General features: G+C 47.9%; 1 protein-coding gene across 1 annotated transcript in view; it reads right to left on the reverse strand.

Annotated features, from left to right (window-relative positions):
- dve (SATB1_N and homeodomain domain-containing protein dve) overlaps positions 1-22,837 on the reverse strand; it is a 45,783-nt gene extending 22,946 nt beyond the window's left edge. Inside the window, exons 1-2 of the mRNA XM_033377905.1 lie at positions 21,874-22,837; positions 615-1,305 (exon numbers count right to left, since the gene is read on the reverse strand). Coding sequence (XP_033233796.1) covers positions 615-1,305; positions 21,874-21,939 — 757 coding nt within the window. The 5' untranslated portion in view covers positions 21,940-22,837. The remainder of the gene's footprint in view (positions 1-614; positions 1,306-21,873) is intronic.
- Between the last annotated feature and the right edge of the window lie 2,721 nt (positions 22,838-25,558).

Below are 25,558 nucleotides of genomic sequence, written 5' to 3' on the forward strand. Positions count from 1 at the left end.
GCTGTGTTGGTATGCAGGATGCTTCATAGTTGCTATTGCTATTTCTATCTGGGAGATACTGCCTTGCATAAGCATCTGCATAGCGACAACTGCACGGGACACATCGATATGGACACAGGTTTACTTTTGTCCCTGGTTAAACTATTGATGAACCAAACAAGATTACCATTGCCATAGCTCAAAGGAGAGCGGCCATGTGTATGGGCTTCAAACGTCCGTTCGTGTCTGCCATGTGTGTGATAGTGTGTGTGCGATATCTGAAGGATACGTGCTAAATTCCCGGCGAGCAAATCAAATGAACTTGCCATGGATTAGGCAGGCGACGTGGATGCGAAAGGAATTTCATTTCTATCTCTATTTACAATTTCCATCTGCTGCTGACGTGATTAAAGTTTCCCTCTTCTTGGGACCCAGCCTTTGACTAATTTCTATGCAAATAATCACGCAACGCACCGGATTATGAGGAGAAGTAAAGTAAATTCCTGCATTTATGCTGCTGCCTCCCCCTTCTGCTCCCTATGGATCCCTATGGATGCCGGGATGACTGGACGCCCCCTGGGCCAGTGAGTGATTTATTGATTAAATTGAAGTAATTGGAAAGCTCCTTTACTCACGATTTACTTTGCTGATGTCGAAGTCCCGTCGCGAGTCCAGGGCCGGATGGCTGAGTAGCTTCTCCGCTTGCTGCTGGGCCTGTTGTACGCCCACGGTCATGCCCAGGGCGGCTGGAGGCAGACACGAGATGCTTCCCCGCTCCACGCGCTCCTCCCTCTCGCGATCCCTCTCACTCTTTGGGGTGGCATTCTGACTAGATGATGCCGTGGACGAGGACAGGGCATTGCCATCGGAATTGTGCACGTGCTGCTGGTGCTGCAGTTGCTGCTGCTGGGCGGGATGTATGGTTGAGGGACTGCCCTCGGCGGAGCGTCGGCCACCCCCTTCCCCTGTCACGCCTCCGCCCTGCTGATGCTGCTGCTGTTGGAGCTGTTGCTGCTGCTGCTGCTGCTGGAGCTGGTGATGATGATGTTGCTGCTGCTGCTGCTGTTGCTGCTGATGGTGTTGCATCTGCAGCTGGGTGAGCTTCTCCTGTACGCCCTGCAACGAGCTGCGTCTATACTGCATGGCAGTCACCTCCTCGCCGGGCACGCCCACCACGCTGTGGGGAGGCGACAGCGAGTGCTCCTTCTTAACGGCCATGTCCACCAGACTGGCGGCGGCGGAGACAGAGGCCGAAGGGGACTTGGCATTGGCGGCGGCCACAACGGCGGCCGCATTGGCTGCCCGCGTCAAAGCCAAGGCCTGACTCTGAAAGAGAAGAGAATAGGAGATAATGAATAACCCGCCGATTGTCTGGAGTGATGCGAGTACTCGTATTTGTCGCTTGTTTACTTAGCTAAATGCTCGAGTGAAATCTCCACTTCGGTCTCCATTCTTCAATCCCTCCATTCTTCGGTCTCGAAATAGAAAACAACCCAAATTCGCTTTATTGATTAAGTCAACAATGGCCAATGGCCAAGGGCCAAGGCCTCGGACTCGGACTCGGACTCTGAATCGGACAAAGTCTAAGATTCAGTCTCGGATTCAGTTTCAGTCGCAGTCCGAGCCCTGACAGGCGTTGATTTCTATTGATTTGTGAGCCAAAAGGGGACCCAGACCCAGACCCAGACCCAGATGTGCGTGTGGGGGTCTGCTGTGTGTGTTTGCTTTCTATAATTTAGCAAGTAATTTGCTGCACAAATCGTGGCGAATCACGAAATTGTCTTTAATGATGCGGACGGAGATCTCCGACTCCGACTCGAGATCGTTGTCGAAGCGTAACTAAATTAATGTGGCTCTCTTCTCCAGTCCATTAAAGAGCTGAAAGCTCTTTCACAATACACATTCCCATTCCCACTCCGCCTGCCAATGCCAAGCAGCAATTGATGGACCCCCGCCACAGAAGAACCAAAGGCGACCCGAAGCGAAATTAGCGATGGCATTTCCAATAAGATTGGATCGACTCCAATGGTACATACTCGCATGCGCTACGAACTGGCAGCTCCCTAGATGTTTACATTTTGAATAATTATATAGTAAGTTAATTGTGAAATCTGGCATTTATTCTTCGTCTGATGGATGCTAATCTTAGCACTTTAAACACACAAAATACGAGTACAGGACACTATCAACCAGAGCTATTATTCTATTTTTACTTTTAGTGGAACTGGATATCGAAACCTTGGAAGGATATTTTCGATCAGACACCTTTGAAGCAGCTCCTGCCTGAAGAGATCTACCTTTTGGGTGCTGCTCCCTTCATCCGCATCCATCTCATCCATACATCATACATCATCCGATTGGCCCCAATAATTATAGCGTCTCGCTGGGGCTACCGTTTTTACCGTTTATGCTGGCTGAGCACGCATGGAATTCCAGCCGAATCCAAAGGAATCTTTATTCCCTCTCCTCACTTTTTTTCTGTTGCTGGACACAAAAAATTATGGCATTGGCATTCGCTTTGGTTTTGCTTTTTGGTTTTGGCGCTGATCGTGCGGATAAACTTAAATCGGTGCCGAAGGTAGAGCCTAAGATCGAGAGCTGTGCCGCTGGCTAGTTGTCAAATGAGGGCAAACCATGGACAAAAACCAGAAGGAAGAAAGATCCTGAGCCCGAAAACATGTTCAGAAAATAAAGGCTGCCTCCAGTCGGTGGCAGTGGCGGGGCAAGAAGTCGTTTCGGATGGGGTAGATGTGGCAGCGGCGTCTCTCTGCTTTCCACAGTAGCCGCATCGAGTTAGCGATCAGCGACAAGCAGCAATCGATCTTATGTTATAATCATCGCCAGGCCGGGACCAGCCCCCTCCACCAACCTCTCGCGACTATCAGCAACGATTTAGGCCTGCAAAAATTCATTTACGCTTTAATCAATTTCATTCACCACAGCCACGGCCGCTGACGAAGGCGAAACGAACAGAGTAGAGACAAGATGGAGATGGACCCGCAGACAGAGCCAAGCATCGCCTAAGGCCGCTGTCCGACAATTTCAGCTTACATTGATCTCGCCTTCTCCCTGTGTCTCTACAGCGACGGACGGGACCAGATCGGGCTGGACCAGGCTGGTCCCGGCCGGGCCGTGCCGGCTTCTGTTCCCGGCCACATGTCAAAAAATTGACGAAAATTCGATCAAAATTTTAATTGATCGCCCTGCAGTGATTTGGGTTTCCGAAAAATTGATCTGCCCCTGTGCCTCTTTAGCCCCGTCCCCCCTTCTCCACCCTTTCGTCGCGCGCGTACTTGCCGTAATTTTTGGTTGCTCCACGAATCGAACGATCGGCGGACGAGCGACTCGTGTTGTGATTATGTTAATAGAGGTACTCCCCTCTGCTGCTCACCACAGCCCCCCTCCAGGGGGCAGCCTGCCCGTTTCCGCATCCCGCCCTAGGGGGAGGACGGCGCTCACTTCGGCCGGAAACTGAATGGCCGGCGGCCGCGAATTCTGAAACAATCAAACATACCAGATTCTGCCACAAAATGCCTGGCATTAATGGCAGGAGAAGATGATCCTCTATGGAACCTGAGTTCCAGCAATCATGCGGCGAAGTCTTTTCTCCTGAATGAGTCATCATTCAGAGAGAGAGAGAGAGAGAGAGCAAACAGAAGTGGGTCTTATTTCAAGTGTTTTTAGAACCTCTCCTCTAGAGATCTTCCGTTGACTGATATTTCTCTGTCGTGGCAGAACTTCCGATATCTCGGGAGCAAAATAACCTTCAATTAATCCATCCCCAATCACACTTTACCATTCCCCGGCTGAATTTTAATGGCGATCAGTACATTAATCAGTTCGGATCGCTCTCAGATCCGCCAGCCCATCCGATCATCCTCCCTGAATGCTGCCAATCAAGGTCCCCTCCCCATCGACTCGTAGATTTTAATATTAACCTGTCAAAGGCCATAATTGACAACGATTAACTTTGTCTTTTGTCTCGCGGAAAATTTACATTTTTATGGTTCAATAAAATAAATCAAGGGGCGCACAAAAAACAACGAGACGAGACGAGGCAGAGGATCGAACCAAAGAAAACGAGGAAAAGAAACCCCGAGCACAGTGGCAGCGAAAAGTAATTGCAGCACATAATAATCTCGCATTTAATAATCCTCATTAAAGCACAAAATCACGTCGGTACATTGTTGGACCTGGAGTGGGTCGGGTACCAGATCCAGGCCGGTGAAGAGCCGGCTGGAGGACCGGGGGACAGTTTACACTCACAAATATCACCACCTCACACAAGAGAAGAGAAGGGTGTGGAGCGGACCCTGCAGAAGATGGTCTCCCGAAGCCACTCTCGAATCTGGGAGCGAAATTAGAGGCCATGCGGCCCTGCATTGGGACTGCACATCCTTCGGTGTTTCCCTTCTCTGCTCAGTATTTTTTCAGTTCGAAATTCCAGAACAAGAGCTTCTGTTTACCAAAAGTCAGTCCCGAAATATGCACAGGCCTCCCAAAAAAGCAAGGCAGAGGAGTCGGGGCAGCTGCGATGCGCATCAATCGATGATATGATGAGCTGACGTTTCGGGTTGACGTTTGCTTGTCGTCAATACGTCGCCTAATAACACGTCGCAACAGGTAGTCCCCGAACATCAAGCGAGAGGACAGACCAATGGACAGACGGACTGCGATTCTGGATCGACGGACAGACTGAGATTCTGATTGCGACACAGATACAGATGCACACAGCAGCCACTGCTACTGCCACTGCCACTGCCACAGCCGCTGCAGACCCAGAAAGGCTCTTTTTGGGGGCTCGATGGAATTTCATCAATTGCATGAAAAATATGAAATTAGTTTGGGCCCCAAAAGCGACTGGCCGACCAAAAACTGGCAGTTTCTTTCGGGACTTTCGGGGCTACTGGATTTTTAATGTGTTTTAATCATCGACAGCAGCTACTGCCTCTGTTAGTGCTCCTTCTGTGCTCCTCCTGCCTGCTCAAATTGTTTTTGTGCGACGGAGTATCTCTGATCCTTTGGCTTTTACTGAGGCTGATGTATGGCACATTCCGTTTGGGCTATAAATCGTTGTTGCGCCTGGCACCATGGCGCTGTCTTGTCCTTGGTAAAATATCATTTGATTCCAGTCGCAGGCATTAATTGTTTTTGCCTCGCGAGTGCTGCGTGATGGGAATGACTGATCAACTGCCAGACGGATCGTCGAACGGATTGGATCGGTGAGAATCAAATCTGTGTTAGCCCAGATCCTAAGGCTTGTCTTGGGGGCATGGCACAGCAAAGGATAAGCTAATCACGTCTTCTCTTTGTTCCACAATGTGATCTCCTACAGTCGCCTGTCACTGACAGGCCTTGTTCTCTGTCATGTTCTCTGTCAGTTTGTGTGCCCTAAAACATTCTGTAAGTGTTGATCAGTTGAGCAGCGATCTTTGGCATGCGATCTTAATCGCTCTCACGGACTGAGAGCTGAGTAACCAAGAGCCCCGACCAGACCAGAGCACAGCAGACCAGACCGGCATTGACATTCCACTCTGTCTGGGATTATTTCCGAGTTGTCTCTGTCTTGTTCGAGATTTTTCTTCTTTTTTGCTTATCGGGAGGAGCCAGTCTCGACCTGGTCGCAGCTCCCGCAAAGACATTACCATTTCCATTGGCCAATGCTTGGGTTTTTTTTCTTAACGTATGATTGGTGTTTGGCAGCGTTTTTATGGTCTTTCAACAGGGCTGGACCCGGCCCCGGCCCCTGTTATTAATTATCATCGTCAGCGGGAGGCGATCATCGTCAGCGTCATCGTCATCACATCGTCTCCGGTCTCTGGTCTCTAGTCTCCGTGTTCGTCAAATTCCCCAGTGATGGCACTGGGCACTGGTGTATCGTACCCCCGTATGGAGAGGGGTATGCGATCATTTGGAATTCGGCGCGTAGAAATATCATTTTCGTGTTTCTTTGTGTCTGTCTCTGTATATGTCTGCTTCGCATTTGCTTTTCGTAATTTGTATGAGATTTTTGGAATATTCTTGACTTTTGCCATTTCTGTCTCCTGTCTCCTGTCTCCTGTGCCTGTGCCTGTGCCATGCATGCCTTGTATCCTTAACGAAATTGTGATTAAGTGTTTCAATATCGAAGTGACGAAAGGCAAAACCTGACAAGCCAACAAGCCAACAAGGACTGGCCTCGGAAAGAGACAGAGACATGGCCAACTACAACTCAAACTCCAACTCCGACTCCGACTGAAACTCAAACGATGGCGAACATCGCTGCAACGTGCAAAATAATTAAAAATCAGCGAACGTTTCGCCCCAACATATCCCCCCTAGTAGCACCCCCTTCCCAACAAGATCGACGCCCGCATCGAGCGGCTGGCGAGTGCGAAAAAACGCCATTTAAAGATGCCACAAAGCCGCAGATAAGCAGAGACAATGCCGGACCGGGACGGCCCTAGTGGTGCGATGGCAGCGATCCCAAAACCGGTTGACAAAATACGCTGGATGCGAAACCTGGTATGCGATCAGTTGGAGCGATAGCCAGATCCAGACCGAGTCCCAGACGATCGCGGAAGAATTTCTTGCCAAATTACGAGCCCGTCCAACAGCTACCCTGCTACGCAGCCCCGACCCGATCAGATCCAACAGGCACGTCCCCAACCCGTTCCATACGAACAGATCAGAACAGAAGCGTCGTCCACGATCATCGCAGGGACTTGGACTTGGACTTGGACTGGGGGCATGCTCATGAGCATCAGCGACATTTAATTATATTTCATTTCATTTTATTTTACTGCTCCAGCTTCTGATGGTGGTGGTGGTGGATGGTTTTTTCGGTAATGCCTGCTGCACTCGACTCGACTCCACTTGAGTCGCCTCGCCTCGCATCCCGTCGCATCGCATCGCATCGCCTCAACGCATTAATGATGACTTTGCCCTGAATTGCAGAGGCATACACTCAATAATAACAATAATCATAAAGGGGAGAACCAGCAGCGGTCGTCGCAAAAGCAGGCAAATCGCCAATTGGCAATGGCATGCCCATGCCCATGCCCATGTCCATGTCCCTGTCGATGGCGTTGTCGATGTCGAGGACCAGATCGGCCATGTCTTGTCGCCGAGCCTTGATTATGCGCGCGTTCCTTGCTCATCGCTCGTCCCTGCACTCCCATTCCGGGCTCCCTGCAACGTCCTCATTATTTCTACTCGTTCGTCATCAATTTGAGATCATTGCTACTGGTGCTCCGGCTGCGAGTGGACAGGCACTGAGACACTGGGACTCGGACTGGGACTACAGAACGGAGCCAGAGGAGACGAGAAGGTGTCGAGTGCTTGAAATGTTTTAAATACAAAAATTAATAAAGCTCTCTCGTGGCCGCCAAGTGTGTTGGCATTTTCCATTCTTTCAATTACCAGCATGAAGAAGTATTTTCCCCCCGATGAGAAAACCTGGCAAATTATTAACTTAACACTTGATGTCCACTTAAAGCGATCCATCACGGGCCAGGAGTGCAGGCCAAGGAGAGTGGGAGGTGGATGTGGTATGGAGATATAGTAGGAAAATGCTACGAAAGTTGGGAGGGGATAGGAGATATTTATCTGTGTTCTATAATTCTTCAAGTTTTGTATTCAAATACCCGAAAAAATAGTGTAAATTTGACTTAAGCACCTGCGCTGACAGTCGGTACAGGGCTGTACCCCAGCCCTTGACCAATGATTATTTCACCGTTTACCTATGGGAGAGTCACAGCTGACAGCGGACATTCTTCCGAGTTGGCAACCCCGAGGGATAGGTAGAGGAAAGCGGTGACTGCAGTGACAACCCCGCATGGGACTTCCCTGCCGTTTGTCAACGACATCCTGGCATATGTAGGTGCCCTTGCCAATGCCAAATGCCAAGCATCGAACGTCGAACGTCGAGTGCCGAATGCCAAATTACAATTTCAAGTTCAACATGTCGGGGCGGTATAATTTCCTCGATTGCAGCAATACCACTACTCTGGCCCGGCTGGAAAACTCGTCCATGTGTGACCTGCCTCTGGCTGCCTGCTAACTGTTTCACATGATCCTTTGTGCGGCTCCTGGCCTGCCATCCCTCTATGGCCCTGCTCTGGCCCCGGTCCGTGTTGCGCTTGAGGAATTCCTTGCTCAGCAAATTATTACCTACACATATGTCCCGTCGCAGCCCCGTACCTTCTCCCGCTCTGTTTGTGTGGGTTACTCCAATTATAAGTCAATTAAATAGGTTAAAAGTTAGAAATAAAAACGGATGAGCAGCCAACAGGAGAAGGGACGAATGGGCGATACCAGGGGACACAATTTTGTCACGGCCAAATGAGCAGGAAACAATTTATGAAGCTCACAAATTCTCATGAAGAGGATCCAGTAAATGACTGACTACCTTCCGGCAAGCCGCTCTCATTCTACTGTCTGTCTACCGATCGGCTCTCCATCGCTTGCTCGGCTTATGTAATCGTTCGATTCTCAAATTAGTCTCACTTGAGATCTATATATTTTATTTATCAATCAATAAAAAGAGCGCCCCGTCCCAATGCCGAGATTCATGCAAATTCTAAACTGATTCTCGACTCTCGCGCACAATTGGCTCATTGATCAATCATTTAAGCAAACCAAGAGCAAAGCAATCAAGTGATCTGTGAGCCTAATCGACACCCAAAGACGGCCACACTGCTACGTCAAACAGGGGAGGGCAGCGGGGGCTGTGGCGGTAGAGGTAGGCGCAACCATCAAGTGGCAGCAAACGATTTTAATTCAATCGCACCAATTAAGCCCGTAGGCGCCCCCAAAACCGAAACCGAGTCCGAAAGAAGAGCTCCTACAGGGCCCCGCTCTAGAGATGTGCGAGTTATGCGCTCAATTAACTGAAATACTCGTATCTGTATCACACATAGATGTAAATAATCGCACAGCCACTGGACAATTTGCGTCACAACCCCTACAGGGAGGGGCTCCGGCTCCAGCTCCTCCATCGCTCGGATCGGAGGAATTTCTCGAAAGCAAAGTTCAACATTTCGTTCGCTTCGCTCACTAATCTGTCGGGGTCAATCGATGTTAAGTAGAATCACGAATACCAAATTAATTGATGGCGTTGATATGGAGCAGCAGCCACAGCTACCAAGCATCCCGAGTTCCAACCATCTGCTTCAAGAAACTCTCTCTTTGATGATCCATTCCATCCAGCCTCCACTCCACTCCAGCTCCACCTCCTCCGCCGCCTCCACCACATCTTTCTCTGATGTGTGTCAATATGTGGTGTGCTGCCACTCATATCTGTGTACTTCTAACACTCACTGTGTGACGATTGGGTGTATGCGTGAGTGTCAAATGGGTAAATAATACCCGGTTCATGTTTTGAATTAATTCTAATTGAGATTCATTTGTAAGCAATCAGTTAGATTGTTCAGTGGCGATCTCTCGGCTTACACACAGATATACAGATATATAGATGGATGGATCTTAAGCCAATGTCATAGATTGTGTTCTTCTTCCTACAGCTCCCTAGCCCAGTTCTTCCATAGACTGCACAATTAAACATTGAACCGCTCCTTCCCGTAGCTTTTTACCCCTGCCCCTACACGTGCCCCTACACCTGCCCCTTTCCCTGTCCATGCCCCGGCTAAATGCCGAACTAAATGCTGCCTATCGCTTGATAGACGTAATTAATAAGACACGCCAGCAATCATAATTGAAAACATGTCTTTTAGCGCCGAAAGCCTCGTAAGTGCAACACGTTGCCATCGCCATCGGTGAGGGGGGCTAGTCGCCGACCTGCACCCATATCAAACAATCTTAAACTTAACAAGCCACAAAACACAAAACACTCCCCCTATTGTGGCACCTCCCCCTTCCATTGCCCCCACAAACAGCTACTATATCATCTGCCATCTCTGCCCATCGACAATTGTTTGACTTTGCAGCAATGTTGCAAGCTGCAAAATGCACTTCACGTCCGTCGGCGAGTCTCGGGCTCTCTCTCTCTCTGTCTCTGTCTGTGGGTCTGCGTCTGTGTGTGTGCATGTGTCTATTAGCAAAGACAGCTATGAAAATACCAGTTGCTGTTGCCACTTGCCGCCGTTGTTGCCATGTTGTGTTGCACGTGAGACGCAGACGAGCGTAAGATAAACAATTGCCTCTCGGACGGCAGCAACATTGGACGAAACGTGCGGCCAGCCAAATGCAATTAAGCTAAAAATGTGAAAAATATCCCCCCAGCGTTACTGGGGAAGGGGCAACTGCGGGAGTGGATATGCACATCCCCGCAGTGTACTCCAACCAGTGCTCCAGTATTCCAGCCTTGTCCGGGGCCACGGAATGGCTACGGCGTTAAATAAATATGTAAATGATGTCTGCTTTGCTTTAAATTGATAAAAGTTCTACGGGTTCTGGATTCCCAGAGAATATGTGTATCACAAATGCTATGGTTAGGGACTATATACATATGTATGATATAAAGTTTTAATTGGGATTAAACAGCAGGGATATAAGGAAGAAAAAAAAGATATGGAATGGAAAGCATACTGACAATAGTCTGCAGATTAAATCGATTACAGTTGGATGCGATGCAGAGAGATATAACGAAATTAAATACAATACATTTTTATGCTTTAAAGGAAAACAGATGGGATGGAAGATGATTCGTTAGACACCTAAGAATGGAAATGGATTTAAAGATTAAAAAAGTGAAAGGAGTTGGAAGCAAGATTTCCGTTTGTAGCCCACACACGAAAGCCATTCCAAATGACTTGACTCCTTCGACTGATCCGCCGCGTCAGATGCTCTAATCCTGCGAAACAAAGCATAAAAAACACAGGAAAAGGATCCCTCCATCCTATAGATTTTAATTTCAATTGCACAACATTTGAACAGCTGTGCGCGATAGGCAGCCGAGCAGGACCTGAACCTGAACCCGAACCCGCGAGTCCTTTCTGTAAGTGCAGTTGCGTCGGAGTCGGAGGAGTTTGCTTTGACATTCAGCTGAGCGCAAGTGCAGTAGAAGACAGGACTCGGGAACGAGGGAACCACGGAACTAGGGACCCAGAACTCACCTTAGCCCAGCCCGAGGGGTCTTGTAAGAGAAGGAAGGAAAAACAGGAAGCGGCCTGCAACTGGGCCTGCGACTGTGTCTGGGTAACGGCAAAGGAGATAGCCGAGAGCCCTACTTAGATAAAAATTGCAGAGTAGAGCAGTGCGAAACTGCATTCCCAATGTAACTGCATCGGGGGTGGAGGGGCAGCCGGGACAGCTGAGGCCGCCACCGAGGAGTATTCAAGTGGAAAAGAAGAGGATGAGATGCGGTTCCTTCCTGGGCCAAGTATGTGTGTCAAGGGCAGGCGCCAAGGAGCGTAGAGCTCTGGCTAAGGAGGCAGCCAGCTGACGGCGAGTCCGATTCCGATTCAGAGTCGAGACAGGAGTCAGGAGACAGGAGTCAGAGTCCGAGTCGAAGCAGGAGTCAGAGTCAGGGTCACACCCACAGCAGGACAATCGGCAATAAAACAAAACGAAAGCGAACGAGCGAAAGGGAAAAGCGGGAGAAAACCGCAAGCCAAATTGACCGGACGCTCTTATTAATTTGCTATTAGCCATAGACAGACAGGAAGTTAACTTAATTTGTGTGGCTTTGGCCTAAACAGACAGAAAAAAAGAAACAGGGAAAAAAACAGAAAAAGTATACATCTGACAAAACAAAATGTTTTCTAAACAGGATGTGAAATGAGAGAAAGAGAGGAACGAACAGGACATGTGAACACGACGACAACTTCAAAGGTCTAATGGAGGAGAGGTGGAGATTGAAAGTGACTAGTGAGGGATGAGAGAGAGAGAGGGAGGCAGTGAGCTTTCACCGTTAGCCTTAACGAAGCTTGATTAGATCAGGGATGTACCTGCACAAAGGACATGGATCCCATCTCTCTCTCATCCCGCACCCCAAATGGGGGACCAATTAAAATGTTTGCTCTAGTTGTGATAGGTCGCTTCCTCCGCCAGCTCCCACTCCACTCCCCCGAACAAGCCGTTCCATTGTTTTCGCTTTTGGCCATGGCATGAGGGGCTGAAGGAGCCAGCCAGAAGAGCATGAGGCGGCGACCAGACAGATCGCAAGAAAAAGACAAGGGAATAAAAAAAACAAAAGTCGTTAATGATAAGAGACCAAATGACGTACAGCCCCCTCTTTTGCTCACGGGGAACGATTAGACAGGGGCAGAAACAGGGACAGAGACACACACATGCCAAGCTTCACCTTGGAAGTACGAGACGAGTATTCCCGTTTTTATTGCCCGAGCGACAGGAAGCACTCTGGCACTCAATGGGGGAAGAGCCTAAGAGCAAGACCTCTCCGGTACGGCTGCCGCTGCGGCTGCTGCTTCTGTGGCACAAATGAGGTGCGAGCTCTCGATTTCGAGATTATCATATCAGAGCATACACATCGGATGTGGACTCGCAGCACCCTCGTTCGTGCTGCAAACAGCAGGAGGACAGCAGTGTCCTGGCCTACTTCTTACAGGCAGTCGCAGTCTTGCTCCTGCTGAAAGTGAAACCCGAGGTCTGACAGGAAGCCAGGAAGCCGTTTTCGACGTGTGCCAACTGTATTCTGGCCCTTACATCCAGCACGTGCTGTGGCCCTGGGCCCCATCGAAGCTGCATCCCCGTCAGTCGTTGTGACCAATGGATGAATGGTCCTGTTAATCGGTTATTGTTACGGGGCTCTCCGAAGGACAGTAGGTGGAAAGGAAAGTGGAGCCAGAGCTAGTCTCCCATTCAGGTGCGGTTCTCTAAGAGTTTCTCCAGTGTATTCTTTCCATCGTTTTTTGCGGCTGGCGTCAAACTTCCTGAACTCGTAAACGCACAGCCTCGCCTCTGGAAGGGCGCATGGGAAGTGGATTTCCCTGTTTATTTCCCTGCTGTTTTCTCTTCGCCGTTCGCTCTTGCAATTGCGAATAATGGTTTTATGCATTTGCTGACAGTTTTCAGGCGAGGCCAACACTTTTGTCCCGTTTGATTGGCTTAATTATTTGTAGACAAATGCCAGTGCCAGTGCCATTGTCCCCTATCCGTGTGCCACCCAACTCCGATTCATAGAACATACGAACGAAAAAGAGGCAATTAAAGAGAGAGGGCGGGTATGGGGATGGGCTATGGGGCACTGTCAGTGAACACGCGCCAAATGTGCTGGCACGGGAGGGGACAGGAGGAGTAGGGGTTGGCCAGAGCCAGCTTGGAGTTGCAATTTCCTAGTTACGCGTGCGAATATGTTGCATGGCCAGGCCGAGTGGCAACACTCCACATGGCCTGTGGCAAGTAGCAAGTAGCAAGTGGCAGGCGGCAAGTGGAAAGTGGAAAATGGCACCTTGCTGCACCGTGTCTGGCGTCGCATTTAATGCTTTTCTTGGTGTGAATTAATTTTATTGCCTAATTGTCTCTCCGCGACACATGTTGCAACTATTAAGCGCATTTTAAACAGGCCCAACTATGTAAGTTTATGGGCTTTGCTCTCGAGGACCACGCCTCAACAGGCCCGCACACACCACCAAACCCCACCACGCGCCCCGCGCCCCACGCCCCACGCCCCAAGCCCTAATGCTCGCGACTTTACGAGTGTTTGCCCGAAGACATATGAATTTCTCTAAACCGAAATATATTTCCCGCACGGTAGAAAATTTTTGGCGACACTCGGAATCGGTTTCTGCTCTAAACATCGGAATATGTCTTTATTTTTAAGCAGAAACCGTTTTTGCAGCCCCAAAAAATCACCGCTCAAACAGGAAATGCTCGGTAGGAGAGCCATTTGAGTGTTTCGGGGAAATTAAGTAAGCAGCAAAAGTGGCCGTCGTTTCAATATTCACATCCCTGATGGTGGTAAGCGGGTGAAAACTATCTTAGCCATCTGTTCAACTTCAAAGATCTTTAAAATTACTTTATGTTTCTCCGAGTAATGGGTACATTCCTATCTTCAGGCCCTCAAAGTTTTTAGAAAACGATCAATTTATTCGGTCTTAGTTAGCTCTCTACAGTACGAAGATACATATCTTTTGCATCTCTCATCAGCATTTCAGCTGTTCCGACTTCGACGTAGACCTGCTGACTTGTCTAGGACCTCCATCGCCATCGCCCTCAGTCGAGTGTCACCCTCACCTGTTTGCATTGCCATAGCTACAGGGATCTACAATATACGAGTGTGTACATGTACACGTACTCGTATCTCCCTCTATCTCTCTGGCCATATCTGGCTATCTCTCTTTCTCTAACAGCTCCCCTCTCCCTTAGCGTATTTTATTAATTGCACGTGGGGGGACCTTTGGTGGTTGTCTCTGTGTCTTCTAGCCGTTTTTTTTCCGGTTCCAGTTCTCCCCTCATTCCTGGCCTTTGGCCATTTGGCCAGGCCCAGAAACGTTTTTTTTTACTCTTTCTGGCCCTGGCCCTGGCTCTGGCCCTGTCTCGGGGTCCGTCTCTGGGTGAGTTTCCTCATAGCGTTTTTCCTTAGCGCTTCCCGCTCATTTTTTTCTGTTTTCTTCTTTGGCACAATGGGTTAACCCACACACAAACACCCAAACGGACACACGCACATTTGATCACTTCCCCGACGGCGTTCGTTTAGCTCGATTACGCTTCCGGTTGCTGCTGCCCTGCCTCTTTCGCCCCTCCGCATGTATCTTCCTTCTTCCTCTTCTTCATTCTTCTTGTGCCTCCCGATCCTGCAATCGAATGACACAATTTCTGTTTTGTCATCTGCCTCTGTTCCCGGTTCCCTGTTCACTGGTCCCTGTTCCCTATTCCCTGCCGTGAGCGCTTCCTCTTCTCTCATTGTCATTAGCCTCCTTTTCTCTTCATATCGATCTATCTCTCTCTCTCTCTGTCTTTGTATGTATGTGTAATGATCTTGGCAATTATATGTATAGGTGTGCGTGCTGCAAAGGCAAATCCATTGTCTGGGCAGGGAGCAGAAAACATAAATTATGGGATAATCCGACATAAGCGTATTTCCATGATCTGTACGAGTCTCTTCGGGTAAGGTGACAGAATGAACGAATAATTGAATGTTTGGGGCATAAATAAATTAACGATTGAGTGAATGATGGAATGACTGGGAGACCGAGACCGTTGACAACTTCCTGCTGGGGGAAGGGGACTATCGACTCCCGCCGACTCTTTCCAATTAGTGTTTTCTGTGATTGCTCCACATACAGATTAGCTAACATTCACATCACATTACCCCGCCCACATGGCGTGCCATAACTAAACCGTTAGCACCCGCCAAAGCCCCCAGCAGCCCCTCTGCAGTTTTGGACAGCATTGGATTAGGTTTAGCTAACACGCAAAGTTTAGCCAAGCCAGGTTGCATTTGCCGTGTGGGGACCACCACTACGAACAAAATACGATGACACCGATAAGCGGCTATCGTCGTCTGACATGCAACCGATGACCCAGGCATAGGTGGCATCGGTGTAGGAGTGAGGGTCACCTGGTAAAGCTTTCAATTTGTACAGGAATTGATTTGCCTTTTCAGTGTTAGTACTAGGGTTATTGTCAAGCACGCAACCCCACCTATCCATGAATCTCGCTGATGAGCTACGGGGATTTGACGTTTGGTCAACACTTTGTCAGCCACACAAATCTCTGGTGGACGAGGGAATATTTACCCAGCCCCTATGCGAAGTTCTTCTTCTGAAATCGTACGGACATAGGACTTGGATTGGGATTCAGACTCGAAATCAGAATATGATATGATTGTGTTAATTGTGTGTCCAATCAATCAAGTTCTGTTTGCTCAGAGACACACTCCCAGTCCCCGAATCGGGGGCGCTTCATTAAGATAGCACTGGAAATTTATCGAATGCCATGGCTCGATTTCGGGCACATTTCGATCTTGGACCTGCCGCTGGTGGTTATCTTCGGAGCGGAGCGGTCAAATCGATACCGAAACTGGCGCATAATTCCCAGAGACCCGTGCGATTAGATTAACCCGCCGACAGTGTCGGGGCATTTGATATAAACTTAGGAACCTAAATGGATAGTAATTCTTTGGGTTTCCAGTCTGTCCAGTCCATAATCATGTCGAAAGGTTTCTGATAAAAAGGCAAACACAGTAATTTACACATTTAGATATATGTATGTACATGTCACATGTGTACATATGTACATGGAGAAGGAATGGGGATGGGGATCGGCGACTGATTAGATTTGGATAAAAGGCGGCTGGTCACCCCTTGTATAGATTAAAATTGGTTAATGATCGATTTATCGTCTTGCTGGCGACTTAATTGTGGGCCTCGATTACGGTTCTGATTAAAATTATGAATATACTCATATTGAAGCCTTATGGAACCAGAGGTGAGATTTCAGAGAGAGAGAGAGAGAGAGAGGAGTGGAGAGCCAGAGTCAGAACGGGTCTGAAAGAGAGGGCTAGTCTAGAGACGGGACAGATAAGTGGATTAGCTGATTCACAGTAGCCAAAGCGGTAAACCATCGATCGCCAATAAATCGTCGGTAATTTGAAGCAATTTAGTTATTGACAGCGGAGCGGGGAGTGACCGGGTCTCTGAGTAGCTGATCGTCTGAGTGGCTGAGAGGGGGGAATGTGCAAGTAGCTTATTTTCCCGTATTCCGCTTTCTGCTGCAAATTCAAACTAATCCTCTGTAAGATGTCCACACACACACAAACACACACACACACCGATACGAAGACGGAGAAGAAGTGCTGAGCATTTCCTCTCCCCATTAGTAGCAGAACGAGAGGGTAAGAAAGAAAGAGAGAGAGCGATCGCTGCTGGGTGATCGCCACTTCCTGGGCATCGTCGTCGTCGTCGTCCGCTGTTAATGTGTGACTTTTGCTGTGTTTTCCAGCGACATTAATTTCGTGTGTTGGATCTTAAGCCGGATTTAGTTAAGCAGCTCAGCGATCGTCGGGCGAGCAGCGAGCAACGATCGCCGCATTAAGTACGCTTCCAGAGGCTTCACCAGCTCCACCTCCAGCACCAGGTCCAGCTCTGGTCACATTTTGTTGGGCCTGCTTAGGAAATATAATCCCTTTTGTCGATGACCGGCCTGATCGCCGCTTACTCACTGTGCTGTGATGGTGATCACCTGTTTGGCTTGCCAGCGATATTGATATGCTCTCTCACTCTCTCCGCCCGGCTCCCTCTCTGTCACTCTGCCACCGTGGGTCTCTTTTATAATGTGTCGCACATTAGTTAGCAGTTAATACTTTAAATAAGACGAGGTTACCGACATTTTGTTGGCTCTGACTCGGCTTGAAAGAAATATGTATGCTGGGACTTGCTTGTCTGAGCCGATTGTGGCTGTGACTTGTAGAAATCGTTGCCTCTGGCTTGCCTGTTGGCTACTGGGTCTTTGCTGCTGCTTTTCTGCTTCAGCCTCTGCTTCTGCAGCTTATGATTTTCAACGGGGCGTATTAGTGATAAATAATAAATCTTCAACACCAAAAATACCTTCGTGTAAGCCCCACAATGTCATCGTGATCGGCGCGGCAATCAGAACCAAAGTTTATAAGCAGCCAAAACTCACATCTATACTATATATACAGACGTTCATATGGCATACAAACGTACATATATATACATATGTACATAAGTCTATGCCGCAAGATATTCATTTCATTTCCACTTGTCATAATTTTCAAAACATTCGGATATTTATGTGAATCGGGATTTGCCTGCCTGCCTGCCCCATGTATAAATAGTTGCAGAGGGGAAAGAAACTCGTCCAGTGTCTATATGGAACAAGCTAAATCCACTAATTAAGAATGAGAAAGGTGACAATGGGGGTGGAAGCGCTGGGAGGTGCTCTCGGAGATGCGTAAATTGTATAAAATTCGATGGTTTTTCCGTGTTTTGTCAGGGTCTGCGCATTCCGATTAAGCTGAATGATAAATTGCCAAACAAATATCTGGAGACATGGAGGGGAATTTCGGATTCTAGATACACTCCATTTTCTCCTACAAGTTAATTTCCCAAACTGGTTATTATCACTCCCTCGAACTTTTCCATTTCGGCTATTTCGTGCTGTACTCTTTCTGTTTTTTTATCAGCGTTTGGCTCGCCTTAAGCTACAAAGCCTGAACCGCTTTTATCGCAATGTCTTACAAATCGTTTTATCAAGGTGTCATTAGCCAGGGAACCACTACAAAAACAACAACCACAACAACAAGACAGCCCGAAAGGTGTTTTATGATAAGTGCAGAAAGAAAAACTCAACAAGTCGAACACGTTTTGTTGATTATCTGGGCAGCAGGAGAGCCGGAGAGCGGCCCCTTTGAAATTGGGGAATAGAGAACCCGAAACATGAACATGAACCGAAAACCGAACACGGAAAATTGGAGAGAATTGATTTAAGGCCGCTGCAAGTGCCAAAAAGTAATGAAGAAATAGCAATAGAAACAGAAATAGAGAACTTCAGCCGACAACCTGACAGCTTGTAATTAACTTAAAGCGTTTTCGTTGTCTCCGATACGAGTATCTGGGCTGGGGATGCTTTTCATACGCTTATTTCCCGTTCCGGCGAACGCTCTCAGTTTGATTGGAGCTCAGAATCGGCAACAGAAGCTGACGCAGAATCTGAATGGGGATCAGAATCGGAATCGGTATCGGAATCAGGGGCCAGGTCCAGCTTCAGCTCCAGCTTCTTATGTTAATAATCATTATAAATTATTATAATCCAATCGGCTTTGAATAATTAATAAACCCCCTTTTTATATATATACATATATCGTTTGTATGCAAACTCCGCGAAGGCGCATAATCGGGCGGTAAAAAGCCGCTCAACTGTCGAATGGAGAGATCGGGGTTAGAGGTGGTTAGCGGTGGTTAAAGGGGGGAAGAGATGAGTTGAGAAAGCGTAGAATGAAATGCTAAAAATGTGTTACAATCAAGAGGAAGAAACGCTGAAGAGATCAACGTCGCAAAGGGTAGAGAGAGAGGGAGAAATGGTTGGGGAACATGCTTAAGCCCTGATAAATACGGAATGCCCCAACAGAATGAGTTTGGAAAAGGTGCTAGACCCCGATGAAGGCAGAGGACAATGGGCAGCGGCACAGACAGAGAGAGAGAGAGAGAGAGAGAGAGAGATGACACTGAACGAGGAAGAAAAGCAGTGGAAGGCGATGGGGGAGGAGATGATGGAAAGAAAGCCAACGAACAGAAGGCGTGCCCGTGCTCCAGCAACAACAAAGATGACAAACAGTTTGGACATTTATGAGCAGCATTTAATGGACATTTGACTACCGGAATTTAACGAAACCGAAAACGTGGGAAGAGACCCGCAGGAGTGCGGAGTAGAAGAGACGAATGCATTGGGCTTCGGGAATCGGAATAAGAATCCGAATTCGTTGCACGGCCAGATTAAACCCGATTATCATTAGTCTTGGCTGCAGACGAGACGAGACAGATGAAGTGAATGGCTGGGATGCGAAGGGAAGGGGAGTGGAGGAAATGACTATTAGATGATCGGGCCCATTGAGCAGGAAGCACACACCAAAGAAGATTTCAATTAATAAATATTCCATTATCTGAGTTTCAGCCTTCCAGCACTCACAGATTAGACAAAGTCGAACCATTTATAATTTATAAGACGTCCTATCTGGCGGGAATGGAAGAGGAAGCAGCAGAGGGGTGATCTAACCGTGTATGAAGAGACAGCGACAGCGACCCCGCACGGCATTATCTATTCGTGGGCTTCAATATTTTCCCCTCAAAACAAAAAACCCAAAAAAAATTATCACAACAATAAAACTAAATGCTTAATAATTAGTTTGCAAAGCAAAAGAAATCACCAAAATGTGACACACACTCGCACTCACACACACACACACACACACACATACTTAAAATCGTGTGGATTTGGTATTGAAAATGATTTGTTATACTTTACGAAAGAATTCCCATTTATTTATACCCATTCTGGCCATACTGGTTTACTATCTGGCCCGGCCGGAGGAGGAGGCGGAGGAGGAGGACGACCAACTTACGGCGTCTTATCTTAATCCCATTCACTAAGCATATGCGTCGACACATAAAACTGTCAAAAATAGGAACCAGCCAAAAGCCAAGAAGAAGATGGGGAGAATCGGAGTGAGTCGAAGACGCGAATTCCCTAGCATATGCCCAATGGATTCCGAACCAATTTCAACCAACTTTCCAACTAAATCTTAAGTCTTAGAGAACACAAAATATATCCCTCGGTTCCCCAAAACGATTATGGATCGTTTAGTTCCTCTTTTTCTGGAAATAAAAGCCCTTTAATCAACGATCACCCCTAAGGGACCCGTATATTGCTCCCGAATGTGCTTTTCCGAATTTAGCTGAAGGCGTATCGAGGTTATATTTTTAATCTTTATCCTCCTGTGTAAATGGCAGCGTTCTGATTAGAGGCCGGACCGGGTATTACGTTTTGGCTAGGGTATATGGCTCCATATAGGAGTGACTGTGGCTTTGTTCTGTTTGTTTCTGAAAGCTCTTCGATTTGGGCAGTACAATCATTTTTGTGGCATGATTCGGGCAAGAAGACAATGACGATAGGTCCCCTCCAGCCCCGCGCCACTGGATGACTTTGGCGATTGGGATTTGTTTAATTTACAACACTGAGGGGCCAAATCTCATTTGGAAATCAGATAGAAATAAAGAACATAAATTCATGGATTAGTCACCCTGTTTTCATCCGATATTGTAACAATATCAACGAGTTTGACAACGGCAGTGCTGTTCTGTGCTGAGACCAAGGCAGAAGTCAGAATCGGAACACAGAGCCCCAGATAAATATAATAATTACACTCACACAACATAATCAATTATGTCTGCTAATAAACGGAGTCCGGAGCACAGAGATACACAGATACAAAGATATCTGGTGTGTGTGCGAGTGTGTGCGAGTGTGTGAGTGTGTGACATGTGTATGAGTGATCCCCCACAACCCCTGCACTGAGGGTTGGACTAATCACGCCAGCATGTTCATAATCAATTTTATCGCACTTATTTGGATTAATTGCGATATCACTGACAGCGACTGGGTGACGGGGCGCTCGAGACCCGAGCCACGATAAAACTTGGTGTACTCACACGGCGATGACGCGATGGCAAAGCCCAAAGAGTATTCAACGATGTACACACGGTGAATGTTCTATATTGTCGGAAGGCTTCATGCCCATACCCCGAACTCATCCCCATCGATATCTAAGTTTGGTATTGCGGCGTCATCGCCTTATGCCGAAATTACCAGCATTTGTCAAAGTTACCGTCGGGATTATCTTATCTGCCTGGCAAAAGCCCCCCAACCCGAGAACTCAACCCACTTTCGGAGCTGCAGCTGGGAGCCAAAGGGGGTTCGGATGAGCAGTTCCGTTCGACTGGGGGATCGGCTTTACAATGCAATTAGTCGACAAACAAACCAAAACAAACCAGACACGAACAGAACAGAACAGAACAGAACAGAACGGAAAAGATAAATATAGTGGAGTAAACCAAGAAGAGCGAGGGCATAGCGAAAGTGTTGCGTGTTGCATGATAAGCAGCACCGATCTCGAAAATCTCAGCCGATAAGGATTATCTTAATCTGCATAAATAGCAAAACGAGCGCATATCTACACACGTTATCACTACCATTTGGCCATATGTTTGCTTTGAACTGATTCAGCCAGAACGGAACGAAACGAAACCCCTTTCCGCAGGGCAGTCGGGCGCAAGATCGGACTCACTCTATGACTGACTAAGTGCCTCCTAATAGGCGTGAAGTGCCGACGGCAATGCGAAGAAGATGACGATGACAAAATCTATTTACGATAACGATTACTATCTGTAATCTCCGTCTCCTGAACGGACATTTCCCTTCGATCATATCAGATCAGATCAGATCGTGTTGCATCGGGATGGAACAGAAACTCACCTGCTGTCCGGCATTGGCTGCCACCCAGGCCTCGGCAAAAGTCTCCATGGCGCTCTGGAAGTCCATCGTACGGGCGGTTCAAAGTTCTAGTTGGCTCGTGGGGTTTTCTTTTCTCTCTTTTATTGCCAGATGCAGCAGGCTCGCATTGGCATTAATTGATTCAAATTTGAACGGTTCGAATGGGGAACTCTGATTTTATTGCGATTCGTTAGTGGTTGATTGTAATTGTAAATTGTAAATTGTAAATTGAAGCGCGATAAGGGGCTAAGGTAAAGGTATGGTCCGATTTTAATACCGATTCCAAATTCGATTACTGCCCGGAGATTTTTTCAGCGGGGTGACGGTGACGCTGTCGTTGGCGTTGGCGTTGGCGGAGAGGCAAATTAGACACAGGCACACACACACACACACACACACACACTGAAACACGGGCGGTCAGGTAAACGCGCGCCTCGAACTTGCAACTTGGCTGGAACGGATTCGATGACGACTTCCACAAGGCTGCGCGGCTTCCACTGATGCAGTTCTTGTTAGCTGTTGTTCTGGCTCTGGGTTTTGCTGTTGTTGTTGCAGTGGCTCTTGACGCGACATCATTAGTGCAGGCGGCACGGGCACGCCATAGCCGTAGCCATAAAATCGGGAACTGAGCCGAGATGGGCCTACAGTCAGGATAGGCAGCGCAGCGTGTCAAATGCCGGCTCCCGCGAATCGATAACAGTTCTCGAGTTCGTTGTGGGATCCCCGTCTGCAGATCGGGACGGCACTCTCTGGCTAATTCCGTCTGGCTTCTGTCTATGGTCTGTCCGTCCGGCTGGTTGGGCGGTTGATTGGCTAACAGGCTAATGGCTCTCAATCCCTGGCCGATCGACCATCGACTCTGCAGGCGTGTCTGTGTATCGTTGTATTTTGTATCTGAGCGGCGCGTCCTCTCACAGCTCAAGTTGGCGGGCAACTGACGGCATTCTTTCGCATTTGCAGTTGGCAGCGGCGCCGGCTGCCTTCGGCTCCCCATACAGTTCGTTCTCATCCCCCATTTCAATGCCGCCCGCCTTCGTGTGTGTGAGTCACGAACGACACAACGCCGACACACACACAGTTACAAAGGTGAGAGCGTTTCTCTTGGCTGGAAGCCACGCTCTCTCCGTTGCACGAGTATCTGTGTGCCTGCGTGTATCGCTAGTTAATTTCAAGCGAGAAATAGTAGTAGAATCCGGGGAAGCATTAGCAAAGATGTAACATGTTTTTGCACCAATTGGAGAATTCGGTTGGGTTTTTTATTAGTTTTAGTCGTAGAAATTATTGTAATGATTGTTTGGAGATGAAAATTAGCGAAACTAATACTTCAATAAGTAGACAAATATATCTGAAAGTCAAAAGCGTCTTAAGGACGGAAGTTGTTGTAGAACAGAACGTTGAAAATTGTTTGCAAAGCAACAGGCTGAATAATGACTATATCAAGTCTGGTTTTAGCTCTAATCAATAACATATATGTACATGTATATGTACATATATATGTACTTTAAAGAGTGTTAATCTCTTCAAGGATACGATTAGTTACTGCCTACTTGCTATTATTTTGTAACTAGTAACTAGAATTTCTCAACCTATCCAACCTATCTTCTATACACATGCACTATATGTGGATTATCAAGTATTTCGTAATATCGGAGTGCGATCATTTATTTGATTGATATTCAGCTCTTAATATGTTTCTAAGGCCAGATCTCTCTAGCCATGAGTATTTCGTTTGTCCCCTAGCTGCAGAACACTTATCGTCCCTTGGGGGAAATCCAAAAGGTAGTAGAAATACTACTAAATTGTGTCTTTCATTCGCTCAAACAAGCTGTCTTGCCTGTGTGCGTTTGTGTGTGACCAAAACAAAACACACACACATAGGAAAACCCTTCGCCAGAGAGCAGCATTTTCGGAGAGCTAAGTGCCAAAGAGAGTCGGGGCGAGAGAGAGAGAGAGCACGCACTTACACATGGACAGTGGGTAAACCTGTTCCGGCGCAGAATTGCACTTGTCGCCGCTCGCAGCCTTCGCCCAACCCCCCAAAGCAGCCCCATACACACCTCAGCCACACCCCCTCCCACTCCCAATCCAGCAGAAGCATCGTTCGGCTGCGCGTTTTCTTTTATTTTTTGTGCGCTGTGCTGTGGCGAAACGCAATGGATTTGCTGCAAATTCGGGTGGAATTACTCGTAGCACACACATAAACGCGCGCACACACACACTCACAGAAGCATCAACACATAGGAAGGGATACACTGTGTAGAGTGGGCGTGGGCGTGAGCTAAGCAGGTGCGAGCAGAGCGGCAATACGTTCGGGTCTCCGCAGCCTTCGACGGGATGAAAGAGTAAATCGGTTGCTTCTGGGTAGATGAATGGTGTGCGGTGGGGGTAGAAAAGGGGCCGACAGTAGCAACACCCACTCGGCATTTAGCACCTCCGTGAATGGCGACGACAGCCTTCGTTTTCGGCTCGTGCACGAAGTGCAGCCCGGAACGGAACCAGTGTCCCCCAGACCCGTATGGACCCCCGGAAGGCCGGAGATAAGAGCGAAGATAATGCGCGCGCATTACATGTGATTAGGTGTGCGACAGCCGACAGGCGCCAGGATTTAGCCAACCGCGTCCCAGGAAGGGCACGAGTAAATGGTACATAGGACCGGACGGGTCCGCAGTACTATTCCCTTCCTATTTCCCTCTCCCTCTTCAGGGTGGAGTTTCAGCTAACTGTAATTAGGTTCTGGAGGACCCAAGTATCCGATATGGAGATATGTACATATACTCGTTACATTGGGCTATGGGCATTCATAAGCATTCTCGAAGCGCTATTGCATCTGTATATATTCCTAAATGGGGAAATTAAGAGGCATAAATGTGAATTTTCTGCAATATCCCGATATTGGTTCAGATTATCGCTCGAGAAGGAGAAGGATATTTTTTTATTATCATCAATTCATTATCTGGCGTGCTGTTTTTCATTTCCCCAATGCGCATACTCTCCCTTTCTCGCTCTTCCCAACGTTCGCGCTCTCCCTCTCTCTTAGTCTCTCTCTCACCCACACTCATGCACACAACCACTCACCTCACACACACTAGCGCAGAGACGAGCGCCGCACTTCGTGCCAGAGCGAGATAATACATCGAAAAAATTAGAGCAAAGAGAGATGAGCAAGTGTAAACGCAAACGAAAAGCGCCAAACCAAACCAAAGAATACGAAAAAAGAGGAAAAACACGAAATCAACATAAAAAGCGCCGCCAAACCAGTTCGGGCGAGACTCCGCCCCCGGCGCTCGCTGATTGGCTAAGCGCTTTGCCTTTGCCTTTGCTTCTGCCTTCGCCTTCGCCCGAGACTTCATCTTTTTCTTGTATTCTTTTTGCCCGTTTGCTCTGCTTGCGGTTTTACCGTCACCCCCTCCAACCCTCTGGTGGGACTTTTCCCCCGCACACACCCACTCACCCATCCTTCCCACTCAAAGCAAGGCGGGCAGTCGACGTCGACGTTATTTGTGGGGCTTTGGCAAAATTCGGTTCTCAAAATCTTTTGCTGCTCTTAGCATTTTAGATAGAAACACACAGATACACACACACAAAAGGACAGGGGCAGATGAAGTATCCTTTTATGTGCCACATAGAGAAACACAATTAATTCCAGGACATACATAAGTCAGGTTGA

The sequence above is a fragment of the Drosophila pseudoobscura genome, chromosome 3 (assembly GCF_009870125.1).
Source record: "Drosophila pseudoobscura strain MV-25-SWS-2005 chromosome 3, UCI_Dpse_MV25, whole genome shotgun sequence".
Classification (NCBI taxonomy): Eukaryota; Metazoa; Arthropoda; class Insecta; order Diptera; family Drosophilidae; genus Drosophila; species Drosophila pseudoobscura.